Source organism: Prinia subflava, chromosome 14, assembly GCF_021018805.1.
Source record: "Prinia subflava isolate CZ2003 ecotype Zambia chromosome 14, Cam_Psub_1.2, whole genome shotgun sequence".
NCBI classification, from domain to species: domain Eukaryota; kingdom Metazoa; phylum Chordata; class Aves; order Passeriformes; family Cisticolidae; genus Prinia; species Prinia subflava.
In genome coordinates, this window is record NC_086260.1 from 272,728 (window position 1) to 285,964 (window position 13,237).

The 13,237-nt window shown below is 54.6% G+C and overlaps 1 protein-coding gene across 2 annotated transcripts in view; it reads left to right on the forward strand.

The window, feature by feature from the left end:
• The first annotated feature begins 4,228 nt into the window (after positions 1-4,228).
• Positions 4,229-13,237, forward strand: part of PLXND1 (plexin D1) — a 69,254-nt gene continuing 60,245 nt past the window's right edge. For both annotated transcript variants that reach the window (XM_063411285.1, XM_063411287.1), the window contains exon 1: positions 4,229-7,110. In XM_063411285.1, the coding sequence (XP_063267355.1) occupies positions 5,506-7,110 (1,605 nt within the window). In that variant the 5' untranslated portion in view covers positions 4,229-5,505. The remainder of the gene's footprint in view (positions 7,111-13,237) is intronic.

Here is a 13,237-nt window from a genome sequence, read left to right on the forward strand (position 1 = left end):
CAGCCTAATCATTATGCTATGGGAAAGAAGGGAAGGAGATTAAATTCCTGTTTAGTTTAGGCTGTATTTTAGTGCAGCCTGTTCTTCAGTAGTACACAGTTAAAAATGTAGTCTGTCAAATCCCACTGACATATTTTGGCAATAGATATATTCTCTAATTGAAAGCAATTGTGTTGTAAGCTTTCCCCTTTTCCCATTTGTTTTGGTTAACGAGTAGTGGTGGCCTGTCTGCTTAAACACATATTGAGCAACTGCTCGTGGGGAAGTTAGCATACTGCAGAGCATGCAGCACGATCCTGCCTGACTTCATAAGGAAAACTTCCTCCAGGCTCTGGTGGAGGATGTTTGAACAAAGCTGGTAGGATCAGCCTTGCTGGTTGTTGTTGCAGGGCTTTGCTGTATGGGTCAGCTGGGCCTTCCATGTTTGCACCCTGGGGTAGGAGTCAGGCTTCCTTCCAAGGCAGCCAAGCTTTGCTCTGAGCAATCAGCATGGCCCCTGCTGGGAATCCCATGAGGGGATGCTCTGCTTTATGTTGAATTAGCTTCCTTTTCTGGGAGCCAAGTCCAGCATCCTGCGTGGCTGGCAGGCAGTCAGGACACGCAGGGCCTGGCACGGATGGGACACGGATGGCCCCTGTTGTGCCATAATGCTGTGGGCAGTGCCCTGCAGCTCTGGGGGACTTAACAAGTCCCTGCTCTACCAGCCCAGGCAAAACAGTGTGAAAACCATTGCTACCCACAGGAACCCTCTAAGGCTGGTGCTGGCTGCACCCAGGGCCCTACTCTGCCAGGCACACCCGCACCCGTGTCTGCCTATGACGCCCATGTTGACAAGAGACAGGTACAGACGAGACACCATCAGTGTAACTGGGGTGGGAGGGCCTGTGCCTCACCTGGCCACCACCTCAGCACAGGCTGAGCTTCCCAGAGGTCAGAACTGGAGCTGCGTTTGAACTTATGAGCCACATCTCCAGCCCTGACCAGTGTGAAGCTGGGATAATTGAGTGCTGAGTTCTCCCTAACCCTCTAAGGAAAATAAGAGCAACAGTTCACCAGGGAGGTCTGGAGAAAACTGGGAAACCTGTTGCTCTTGCATGCAGTGAGGGCCCACGTGGTGAAAGACCTTCTGTCTGCCCACAGGGCCCAGGTCAAACCCAGCACAGCCTACCAAAGACATGTCTTTATTGCCTTGTGATAAACCTCCCAGTCCAGAAAGTCCTGGCATTATTGTGTGTGTGAACTTTCACCATCACTGAATCTGTCATTAACCCAGAAAGAAACCTTTTTGTGCTCACAATATCTGTCTGCATGGCTCCTCTCAGGAGGCAAATCCCTCATGGTGAACACGTCAGCTGCCTGCATGCTGCAGACAAGGTTATGACTGCATTACACATTCTGAGGAGAGCAAGGCTCTATATTACACTGGGAAAGGCTCATCTTTGAAAACAAAGAGGCTCAAGGAAAAAAAAAACTGGTTTTACTCAGAAAGTGGCTGAGGTCTCCATAAATCCCTCTCACCCTTGCTCAGACAGGGCTGGAGGCCAGCAGCATGGTGGCAGCAGAGCGTGCTGTGCCCCTGCAGTTCCTGTTACAGCTGTCTGCAGCAGAGCCTGGGACCACACCGGAGCATGTTTGGAGCAGAGGACGCCGGGGAAGTGACCTTGCCTTAGTCGTTCTGCTAAGCACCTAGCAGACTCCCTGTGTGCTAAATCATTAATAAAACCAATAATGACAGTGTGGTCTCATCCAGGAGCAGTGCCTGCAATACAGATTAATAACAATAAAAAGGGGTCTTGGTCCATGCTCATCAAAAAACACACTGAGGATTGCTAATCAGTCTGTTTCCAAGCCCATTGTTATTTCTGAATGCCCTGAAGTGCCTGAGTGAGCACTTGCCGATGTATCCAGCCTGATGATTGAGGAGACAAACAACTGACAGCATCAGGGCAGGGTAACAGACATGGCTGGAGAGAATCTGCTAAGTGTGGTGATCAGGGAGCCTCCAGCTCAGGCAAGGATTTCTCTGTGTCCAAGTGTTTCTCAGCTCCTTCTCATCTCACCTTTTGTTTCCCTGGTGAATGGCTCTTTGTTCCAGAAATGCTGCTTTGGGGACAGCCTTGTTCTGGCCATCTCTGGGCTGGAACAGTGGAGACCAAGGGAACTACTCTACTTTCTCCTACCTGCTACCTTCTTCTGTTGGATAACCACTCATGGTCTCTGACACGATGGGGAGAATGCAGGGACTGGACCCTTGCTCTGATGCAATACAGCTATCCAGTGGCCATTTTCCATCAGTACAGGTTTCTGAGATGGAAAACAAGTAGCTAAAGGGATTCAGAATGTGTCTGTAAGTGTTTGTGAGTTCACCTTGTGGTCCATGACCTTGTGGTCAGCTGCCAACCTGGTCTGCAATCATATAGAAAGGAAGCAAATTGCACACTGAGGGGCAGGGAGGAAAGGAAATAAGAAAGAGGGGGAGTGTCTGCCTGAGTCAGAGCAGAAGCACCTTCTGCTCCACTGCACTGCCAAGGCTCTCCCACAGCAGCTCTGGGTGGTAGCTCCTCTGCCAGGATGCCTTCTGTGGTGACTGACCCCGGGCTTTTCTCTGCAGGGCCATGTGGGGCAGAGGAGGGACAGCTGCCCCATGTGCCAGCAGGGCCTTCCCAACACACTCAGTGTCAGACACGAAGACATAAAGCATGTTGCTCTTCCACGTACCTGGGGGTCCCTGCCACCAGGCATGGAGGTACCAGTGGTCCTGCAGCCTGCTTGGGGAGCAGCTCCTCTGCCCTGCCCTGCCCTGGGCTGCTGGTGCTGGGCCAAGGGCTGCCAAGGCAAACCTGGCCACCTCTGGCTGCGAGGGTGGACGTCCTCCCCAAATCCACAGGGCACCCTCTGGGTACCTCACACATAACCCCTGCTAAATGAATAGATGTTTATACTCTCTCTGTATTAAAGTGATGAAATCCAGGGGTCTGACAGTATTGAGTCAATATAACCTGAGTAATTGCATGAGTAACTCATGTTTGCCCTAAAGGGAAAGTGTTCTTGTGTAATACATTTATTAATAATTAAAGCAGTTTGAGTTCTTGTGTGCACAGCCCCTCTCCTCCTGCCCCAGCTGAGAGGCTGGTATCCTCAAACCAGCACAGGAGTCAAAGAGGAAGGGATTTTGTCACAGGGTGATGCTCTTTGGCAAGAGGCTTGTGGTTTAATTTTGACCTTTTTCTCTTCTTGAACAAAAAATAATGGTGAGATCTGTGCATGAGAGATTTGAAAACCTCTACTACTCCATTAGGAGCATTATCCTGAAATACTCACTGAAGCTTATAACAGCTCAGATAATAGGGGTGGGAAATCATTTCTGGAAAATATTCCCCTCAAAGCATTTTACCAGAAAATTGTTTCCTAACAACAACAATAGCAATAAAATCTTTGTCAAATAATCTTTCAATACCACAAATATTTTGTCTTTAATTGTATCAGTGTAGACAAATGCTTGGCATAGGCAATAGAAATCAGAGTTCCTGGGGATTTTTTTCTGACAGAGCCAGTACTGGATACCTTTGGGTAAGTCACACGTTTTTCAATGTTCTTTGGCCTATTTTTTTTTTTAATTCACTGTAATCTGGAACCTAATTCGATATGCCTTAAAAGGCTGATTTCACATGGAAGATGCTCTGCTATCAGGGTAAGCAGCCATAAGAAATCTTAAAATAGGCAGATTAAGGGTTTGGGATCATGGGGTTTTATTTCTATGCAATTAAAGACATGATCACATTTAAAAATTGCTAACTTGTAGTTTAAGGAGAAAAAAAAGCCACTAACAACTGGGAGTCCCACATTTAAAAACAGCTAATAATTCTTAATTAAGGATATGATTAGCAGAGACAATGAGTTAGATGGCAAGAAAGCACAGCATTTAATTCAATGCAGATTTTCAGTGGACATGGCATGGCCAAGGCAGTTGTGTATTAATTAGTGCTCTGAAGAGTGTGAGGAGACAGGAAGGGCAAAGGAAAATTGGCAGGTGTAGAAATGAGATTAGACAACAACAGAGGATTTTTCTCTCCAGAACAGAAGTTGTGCAGAATCCCCATCAGCCTCTCACATGTTCTGTATGACTAAAGTTCCATGCTGCAGGAACGGGCAGGGGACTTAGGCACAGCCTGGGGAGAGGGAGAGGGAGAGGGAGAGGGAGAGGGAGAGGGAGAGGGAGAGGGAGAGGGAGAGGGAGAGGGAGAGGGAGAGGGAGAGGGAGGGGAGAGGGAGAGGGAGGACAGCTCTCCAGGGCCCGCCTGTGCAGCATTTCCAGGCAGCTGTGACCAGCCTCCATTTCCCACCCTTGTTTTAAAGGCTGCTAGCTCTTTGCGGATGGTGAGATGCCTCCATGCTCAACCCTCACCGCTGTGCTGATACAACTGCTGCAGCTGCACCGTGAGACCAAGCATTGACTTTCCTGCAGTGCACGGGTGCTCCAGCCAGGTCTCTGCTCTTGCTGGAAACCCAGGCTGGAGGCAAGGATGCTGTGCCTACATCCCTCAGCCACTCCTCTTGCCTGTTAGCTCTGCCAATACTTCAGCTTGAGGCATGCACACAGCGCCGAGCATGTCACGACCTTGGTGTTTGCCCTGCGCTGCAGCACACCCGTGTCCCCTCCTGCATGGGGACCTGGGTGTGTCACCCAGGGAGTCAAGCCCCTGGGTGACTTCCAGCTGCGCCCCGTGTCACGATAGTGTGTCACGAGGCCAGCTGGGTAATCGCTCAGGGCTGTTTCATGAAGCCTGCCGGGACGTGAGATACACGGACAAAGTCTCTGCTGCCGGATGCGTGGCCTCGTCTGCCCGCACCCCGGGATGGACCCTGGCTCTCCGTACAGCCCTGCCTAGGAGCGCTCCTCAGTCTCGGACGTGTCCCCTCACGACAAGGAGTCAGCTGTCACACCCGCAGACGGAGAGGAAGGCAGCAGGAGTGAGCCCGCTAAGGTGGAGCGATCCCACGGGATCGCGTTCAAGGGCTGTCCCCTACATCATCCCACTGTGTAATTTGGCAAATCACTTCTTTGGGTCTTCCTTTGCTAAAGCGGCGCTCGTTGGAGGGCAGAGGAGACGCGCAGGCCGGTGTGTGCTCCACTTTTGACGAGCCGTGCGGGCAGAGCCGCTCCAGGGGTGGGGCCTCGTCCCCCGCCCGGTCCCCGGGGAGCGAGAGAGCGGGTACTGCAGGGGGATGCGGAGCCTGCGGGGGGTTACGAGGGGGCTCCGGGGGGCTGTTCCGGCTCGCCGTGCTGCTCCGCAGCTGGGAGAAGTGCTTCTTCACCCGCCTCTTCCCTCCCGGCCTGTCCTGCTCGAAAACGCGAAGGAGGCAGAGGAGAGCAGGGGGACAGCCCGGAGCAGCCCCTCACGCGGCGGGAGGACGCCCTGCCCGGAGCCGCCCGGAGCTGCCCGGTGCCGCCCGGTGCCGCCCAGTCGGCGGCGCGGGAGACATCGGTAACTTCACGGCACGCACATGACGGGCCCGGGGCACCGGGACGCGGTGAGTGTCGCTGCGGGCGCGGGGGCGGGCGCGGGGGCGGGCGGAGGGCGGGGGCAGGGAGGGGGCGCGGCCGCTCGCCCCACCGCCCCCCGCCGCCCCCCGCCGCGGCCGCCACTTCCCGCGGGCGTCGCTCGGCGGCGGGCGCTGCCTCCGCAGGAAGCGGCCCCGCGCCCGCCCCTCCCGCGCCCGGAGACGGGCACATGCACTGTGCGGCGCGGCGGCGGGATGGCTCCTTCTCCGGTCCCGGCTTCGGTCCCGGCGGCAGGCGCCGAGCCGCGGTCCCCCGCGCTGCTGCCGCTGCTGCTGCCGCTGCTGCCGCTGCTACTGCCCGGCCGAGCCGCCGGCCTGGAGGTGCAGCGCAAGTTCCTCTCGCCCACCCTCACCAACAACTTTGCGCTGGACGGCCCCGGCTCCCGCGTTTACCTGGCGGCCGTCAACCGGCTGTTCCAGCTGTCGGGGGGCGAGCTGGCGCTGGAGGCGGAGGCGGCGGTGGGGCCGGTGCTGGACAGCCCGCTGTGCCACGCACCGCAGCTGCCACAGGCCTCCTGTGAGCACCCCAGGGTGCTCACCAACAACTACAACAAGATCCTGCAGCCCGACCCGGAGCAGGGCGTCGTTGTCGTCTGCGGCTCGATCTACCAGGGCCTCTGCCAGCTGCGCAGCATGGCAAACATCTCGGCAGTGGCCGTGCGCTTCCCGCCGGGCGGCAGCGACTCGGTCGCTGTCTTCCCTAGCATGCTGAACGTCGCGGCCAACCACCCCAACGCCTCCACCGTGGGGCTGGTGCTGCGCCGCGGCGGCGGCGGCGGCGGGGCGCGGCTGCTGGTGGCCGCCACCTACACCGGCTTCGGCAGCCCCTTCTTCCCCCGCAACCGGAGCCTGGAGGACCATCGCTTCGAGAACACGCCCGAGATCGCTATCCGTGCCCTCAACGCCCGCGGCGACCTGGCCAAGCTTTTCACCTTCGACATCAACCCCTCCGACGACAATATCCTCAAGATCAAGCAGGGCGACAAGGCGCGGCACAAGCTCAGCTTCGTCCGCGCGTTCTTGCAGCACGGGGCCGCGCCGCCCGCCCGCCGCCCGTACGCCTACCTGGCGCTCAACAGTGAGGCCAACGCGGGCGACAAGGAGAGCCCGGCGCACAGCCTGCTGGCCCGCATCTGCCTGGGCGAGCCAGCCGAGGCCACCCTCAACGGCAGCGGCGAGACCAAGAAGCTGACCGAGTCCTACATCCAGCTGGGGCTGCGCTGCGGCGGCGCCGCCGACGCCTTCACCCGCCTCGTCTCCGTCTTCCCGGCGCGGGCAGCTTGGCGCAGCCCCGCCGCTCCTCCCGGCGCGGCCCTGGCCCCGCCGCCCCCCGAGGAGCTGCTCTTCGGCGTCTTCGAGCGGGCCGGAGCCGGCGGCGGCCGGGGGCGGCCGCAGTCCGCGCTCTGCGTCTTCCGCTTCGCCGAGATCGAGGAGACCATCCGGGCCGCCCGCAACTCCTGCTTCGTCAGCCCGGCCGCCGGCATGGTCACCGTGCTGGACAGCGTGGTGCAGGGCACCGGCCCGGCCTGCGAGAAGAGGAATATACAGGTACGGCGGGCGGCGAGCACCTGCCGAGGCGAGCGGGCGCGGGGAGCGGTGGCCGCCGGTGGACAGCGGCCCCATCTCGTCTTGTCCCGTCCCGCGGTCGCTGCTGCCGCCAACTCTCCCGAGCTGGAGCGCATCCCCCGCTTCCCCCGGGCGGGCGGCTGAGCCGCACACCCCGCTGCCCTCCCTGCTCTCCCCGGAGACCCTCCCGCCTGCTCGGGGACAGCAGCATTCCCCTGCCCTGGTCGCCGGTGCCCCAGTTCTCGCGGGTGCCCTGCGCGGCCGGATGTCTGTGGGCATCGCCAGCCCCGTGTCCCGTCCCGCGGCGCACAGCCCTGCCAGGGACGGCACGCAGGCTGCCTTGGCTCCCCGCGTTTGTGGCAGAAGTTTGCCATTGTCACAGTTTGTTCTGAGTGGCCGTAAATGTTAGCGCGAGACAGTCGCCTGTTTGCCTTTTCACTAAAAACATGGGAAAAAAGAGAGAGAAAAGGGCTGCTTTAACGCTGCATTTTTCCCTTCCTCTGGGACGAGTGCACAGCTCGGCTCCATCAAAGATTGTGAAAACATCTGTTTGATTTCAGAGGCGAGATAGAGCATTTGGGCTTGGGCTTCCCTGTGCAATGCCAGTGGCAAAGAGAGAAAGGTTTCCCATGGTAACTGGAGTGTTTAGTGTGGCATCTCCACTCTGTGGTAAAATATGTAGTCTTAATGCACTTGGTTCATAGACCTCCTCTAGCAAAGTTGAACAGTTTTTCCCTGGTGGCAGGAGTACAAGCTGCCTGACAGCCAGCAAATCTAGTAGTTGGAGCTAATTCCACAAAGACTGGGTGTGTTAAACACTGGGATCTCAGTCCTGACATCTTGGCATGGTCACGGCTCTCAGAGGACTCACTAGGAGTCAGCAATGCTATTTACAGGATGTGAAGGCACCCACAGCTCTTGCTGGCTGTGGCTGATGCTCAGCATCCGTGCGGAGCAGCTGCCCAGCCCCGGGCAGGATTGAGCCGCCTGCCAAGGCGGTCCAGTGGCAGCATCGGGGCTGGGGCTGCTGGAAGCACTTGGGAAGTGGACGAACAGCCTGGTTATAACTGAGAGACAGTGGCAGCAGCACCCATCACCCTGGAGCTTCCCCTGGACTGCTGTGGAGATACAGATTTTCTAACTTTTGTTCAGTAAAGAAAATAATCATGACTAACACCAGTCTGCTGATGTTGAAAGTATCAAGTGTCGTATCCAGTAGGGTATTTAGACTGCTATTTCATTCAAGGAGACCAGGCACAGATGAGTTTCACTCCATCTTTGGTCCCGGCCTGTCGCACTGTTCCACTGTAACGTGTGTTCCTGGGAGCACCTTCCTCTCCAAGTGCTACCTGGGTAGGCAGCAAGGGCGACCGGGAGCCTGTTGTCGCTGATGCCACAAAGGCTGAGAGGGATGCTGTGTTCTTGAAGGGGTGGGCAATGTGAGGGTGTGATGTGAGGGCCAGGGGAATGAGTTGAAAAACCTGAGCACTGCCAAGCCATTGGGAGTCGGTGGGAACCGTCTGTGTTTGCAACCATGGCCAGATTAGGCTGCAAGAAAATTTGTTCCTGTGGAGAGAGCAGTAAGACCGGTGGTGATATAAGATGGATTGGGAGACTGGGTTCTAGTACCGATTGACATTGCTGCTGTGTCAGTGGCCTCGAACCAGGCATTGGACCCGAGGTACCTCAGTTTCCCACATACTCTCGTATTTATTGTTATTCAGATACCCAACTCATGTAGCGTCAGATTGCATTTGTAAAGCTGCTTTGAGATCCTTTGATGTCAAGTACAGCAGGATATAAATGAAGCATAACATTAATATTTGTTCATGCTTAATATTTCTACACTTCCCACTTATTTGAAGCATATTGCTCTAAACCGCTGACCAAGCCTGCTGGGAAGCCATCCTGCTAGTCAGGAGAACCTTTCTTTTTTTTCCCTTCCTTCTCCTTAATCATTAATATTGCCAACAAGTTAACAAGATGTTTTTATTTTCAAGTCCCAGAGTGGCAGTGTCAAGAGTTGTAATAGTGTGTTTCGTTGTGCTGCAAAAACCTAACATCAATTTCCACCTTCAAGACAGTAAAATACTCTAATACATTTTGTGTCCCACACCTGGAAATGCAGCAGGAAAATGTATTAAAGCAGCAACTGGTCTGGCAGAGCAGATCAGTATCTATCTGTCTTTCCATTGTGAGCTCCAGTTCTCCTCCTGTTAGTGCGTTTCCAGTTTTCCCATTGCCTGTGTATTACTGATAGGGGCTCTGCTGTCAATGTGGCTCCTTAGTTCTTCCTGGGGACCAAGTACTTGGGTTTTAATCTCCTTTTGGAAGAAAAACCCCTGATAGTGGCCTGATTCATTCCACGTGTGTGTTCATCTGAAGTAGTCAGTTGTTACAAGTCTGGACCATGGGCTGTTAGGTGTAATGCAGTGTGAAAGGAAAATCACTGACTCCTTGTGTGCCCTCCAGTCTGATTGAATGCTCCTCTCCAGCAGCGTGTGCTTTGACTCAGCCAGGGAGCTCCAGCACACCCATCAGTGAGGGGTTTTGGGAGTGGGCACCCAACGCACCAGCCATCCCTGTCAGTCCCCACGGCATTTCTGCTCAGAGCCAACCGATGTGGGGCAAGGCTTCTCACCACCCAGTGCTGTGAGATTTGAGGGGGGCTGGCACAGAACGAGGGGCTTTGTCCCCCTACAGGTCCATGTGGTGGCAGCCACTTGTTTGGCTCCCATTGTGACCATGTGGGGTTGGCCACGCCTGGGGCAATGGAGAGTGGATGAGGCAGGTGGATCTGCCAGCTGCCCTGCTGGCCTGCATTCCCCAACTTGGGCAAGGGGAGCCACCAGCTTGGCCGGCGCTTCTCTTTGATGGAAATGCTTACTTGCAATTAAGCACATGCTTAACAGCTTTGTGTGAGATGAGGAGAAAATGTGCAGAGGAGGAAGGTCTAGGTCGGGAGTGGGGGCTGTTGGTTCTTCTCAATGAGGGTTGCTGCAAAGTCACGTACGGAGGAGATGAATTCACAGTGGCAGCTCGGGGAAGGAGGATGTGTGAGGGAAGGATTTAGGCTGGTTGGCTTCTTGCTCCGACAGTGAGTGGGTGAGCTCGAGGATTGCTTCCCCTCAACAGAAATAGATTTTTGTAATGAATTTTGTGTCAAATGCAGCTAAATTGAAATACTTGCATGGAATCACTGCGGTGTTTTGCCCACTCAAAGCCCGTGTGGAATTTGGACTGGAGCCCCCAGAAGGGAAGAGGAGTAGGAGCTCTCTGGAGCAAACTGCCTGTAACAGTATTTGCAGCAGTGCACTGACAGAGCTTATCAAATTCTTGGGACACTGCGTGGGTTTATAGCTCATATTTGAGCTATTCTGCCCGAGGAGGATCGTGGCCCTGGGTTTGAGGGTTATGCCTGGCAGGAGTGTGACACAGCAGTGGGATGCCGAAGCCATTATGAAAGCAAAGCAGGCGAGAGCCCATCCCCAGCTCTGCCTGGCTCGAGAGCAGTGGCCATGTGGGGCATCCCAGGAGTGTCCTCCTCAGTCCCACTGAAAACAAAGGTCTGCCTGGCTGTTCCTTTGGTCACGCTGTATCACAGCCACGTCCCAGCATAGCAAAGCCCCCGCAGTGTCCTCTGTGCCATCTCTCAGTGGGTATTTTGGCAGAGGACATGGCCAGGCACCTTTATATGCACACTTTGCTGTGATGAGCAAGCTCATTTGATGGAAACCCCATCCCATGCTCACAGCTGTGCCAAACTCAGTGTCTTCTGTGGTTTCTGCATGAGCTCCATGGTCTCCTAAAAACTGGAGAGGTACAGAAAGCAGGACATATTCATTAGGCCTAGATTTGCTGACCAGGAAACTACATCTCTCTTGGGAAATATTTTGGGGTCTGCAACTCAAAAAAGGCTGAAAATCCAGTTTGTTTCCTCTGCTGAAAACCATAGCCACGGTGGCATGGGATAACAAAATGTTTCAGCATTAATCCTCACATTTCTGGCTCTTGTGGCTTTGTGTCAGATCCTGTACGATCACTGAGCACGATGTTTGGGGGTGTAACGATGAGATACCCACCAGTGAGCTGTACTATAATGGGTTGTTAAATAAAATGAACTCCTTGGGTAGACTATATAAACAGTCTCTGTATATATGTCTGCCTGGGCATGGAAATGTGGTTTAAAACCAGTCAGAAAATGTTCCCAAAGAAAAAAACCCTCATATACACGTGGGAATATGACAAAGCATCTACTTACTGTCCAAATATACTGTGGCATCTCCATGGGATTGGGTTTTATAGGAGCTGAGTTACTTTGAAGTGCTGGTTTATACTAATTTAGAAATTCCAAACATGAAACTAAATGTGCTCTAACCCTACATCTACTCAAATAAATCCAGAGGATTAGCCACAGAAAGGAAACTGGGAATTTACACTTAATTTCTTCATTAAAAACGAGGCAGGAGTTCTTGTAGCAAGCCTAATTTCTGTGTTTTGCAGTGTGGGCTGTTGGAAGTTGCTGGCACCACCCCAAGGTGTCACTGCCCAGGTACTGTAGAGCTGCACCATGGTTGTCACCATCATCTGTTTTGCTCTGGGATGTGGCACTACAGATGGTGGGAGGTCAGTGTCCCTCCAGCTGCCCTGCCGGGGCTGGGGGAGAGGGGTCAGGCTGCTGTGGAGAGGCCAGTGGGACCCAGGATGCCCCAGCAAGAGGTTTAAGCCAGAGTGTGAGCTTTGCCTGGCTTTGGACCCAGCCCAGAGCACTGTCTACCTATTCTGTCTCTCACCTGGTACTAGTGACTTGTGGTCAGCTGTTGGTTAGGTTTCCTTGAGAATTTGTGTGAAAATACAACCTGCTGCTCAGTCGAGGTGCACACAGAAGCTGTGTGAACACCATCGTGCCTGGGAAGGCAGGCTCAGCCCTGTGGGCTGCCAGTGCCTGGGGGCTCTCCCACTGCCAGGGCTGGCACGGCCCTCGTGCTCTGTGCCGAGCAGGGGAGTTCCCTGAGGAGCAGGTCGGTGCCCCTGAGCTGGAGGTGGGTGGTGGGAATGTTTTCCTGGGGGCCCCAGGGCTCATCCCTGCTTTGCATCTCAAGCTTAAACAGGTCCCAAATTGCAAAGGGAAATTCGGTCAAAGTGTCAAATTTTTCTGTGCCTGGAAACAGGAAGTTGTGCTGCTTTAGGGAACAGAAACTGGCTGCTGATTGTGGCATGGGGCCTGTCTGCTCTGGGAGCCTGGTGCTGCTCCTAGGCAGGAAAGTGTTTGCCAGTCCCTTGGCATGGGAGGGGGTCATAGGCATGCTGCTGGTTTCTGCAGAACTCTGCCAACAGCTGGCTGTACAGAGCCAGGCATTCCTGCTACCTGGATGCTCAGACTAGGTTTGATCCATTAAGCTCATCAAATCCTCTGTAACTAATTAAGAATTTAGGTGGAAAACAGGAAAAGGATCATTTTGGCTAAGGGTTTTCCGGGGCAGGTGTTTGACTCCCACATGTAAACCCTGGCCCCAGGAGCTGCAGTGGATACAGGCTCAACTACAGGGTTTCCATGGATGGAAATGAAGGGATTTGCCATCTCTTTTCTGATGTTTCAAAGTTTCATTTACAGTGGTTGAATGACAAGATTGATGGGACTGAGGGCACCTGGAGAGTGAATAAGGCATCGTGATATGTGTATGGATGCCCAGGGATGCTGTAGAAACACCTTACTATGCTTTGTAAACCCCAACAGGTGTCTCTTTCGTTGCACTGCTGGGACACTGATTTCCCCTCCCAGTGAGGGGTTGGAGACATAGTAAGTCTGAGCCCCTGGCTGTGGTAATTTGATGCAAACCCCAGGCAAGCTGGAACCTGCCATGGTTGGAAACAATATTATAACCACCTGAGTGCCAGCACACTTACCTGCTCCACCTGAGTGCCACCACACTCTACCTGCTCCACCTGAGTGCCACCACACTCTACCTGCTCCACCTGAGTGCCAGCACAGCTCAGCTCCAGCAGCGTGGCCGTGCCTCCCCGCAGGCTCGTGCACAGCGTGTGCCGTGGCTGCCAGCAGCTCCCAGCTGCAGGGCTGAGCCCTCAGCTGCACCAGGGAGGGGGATGG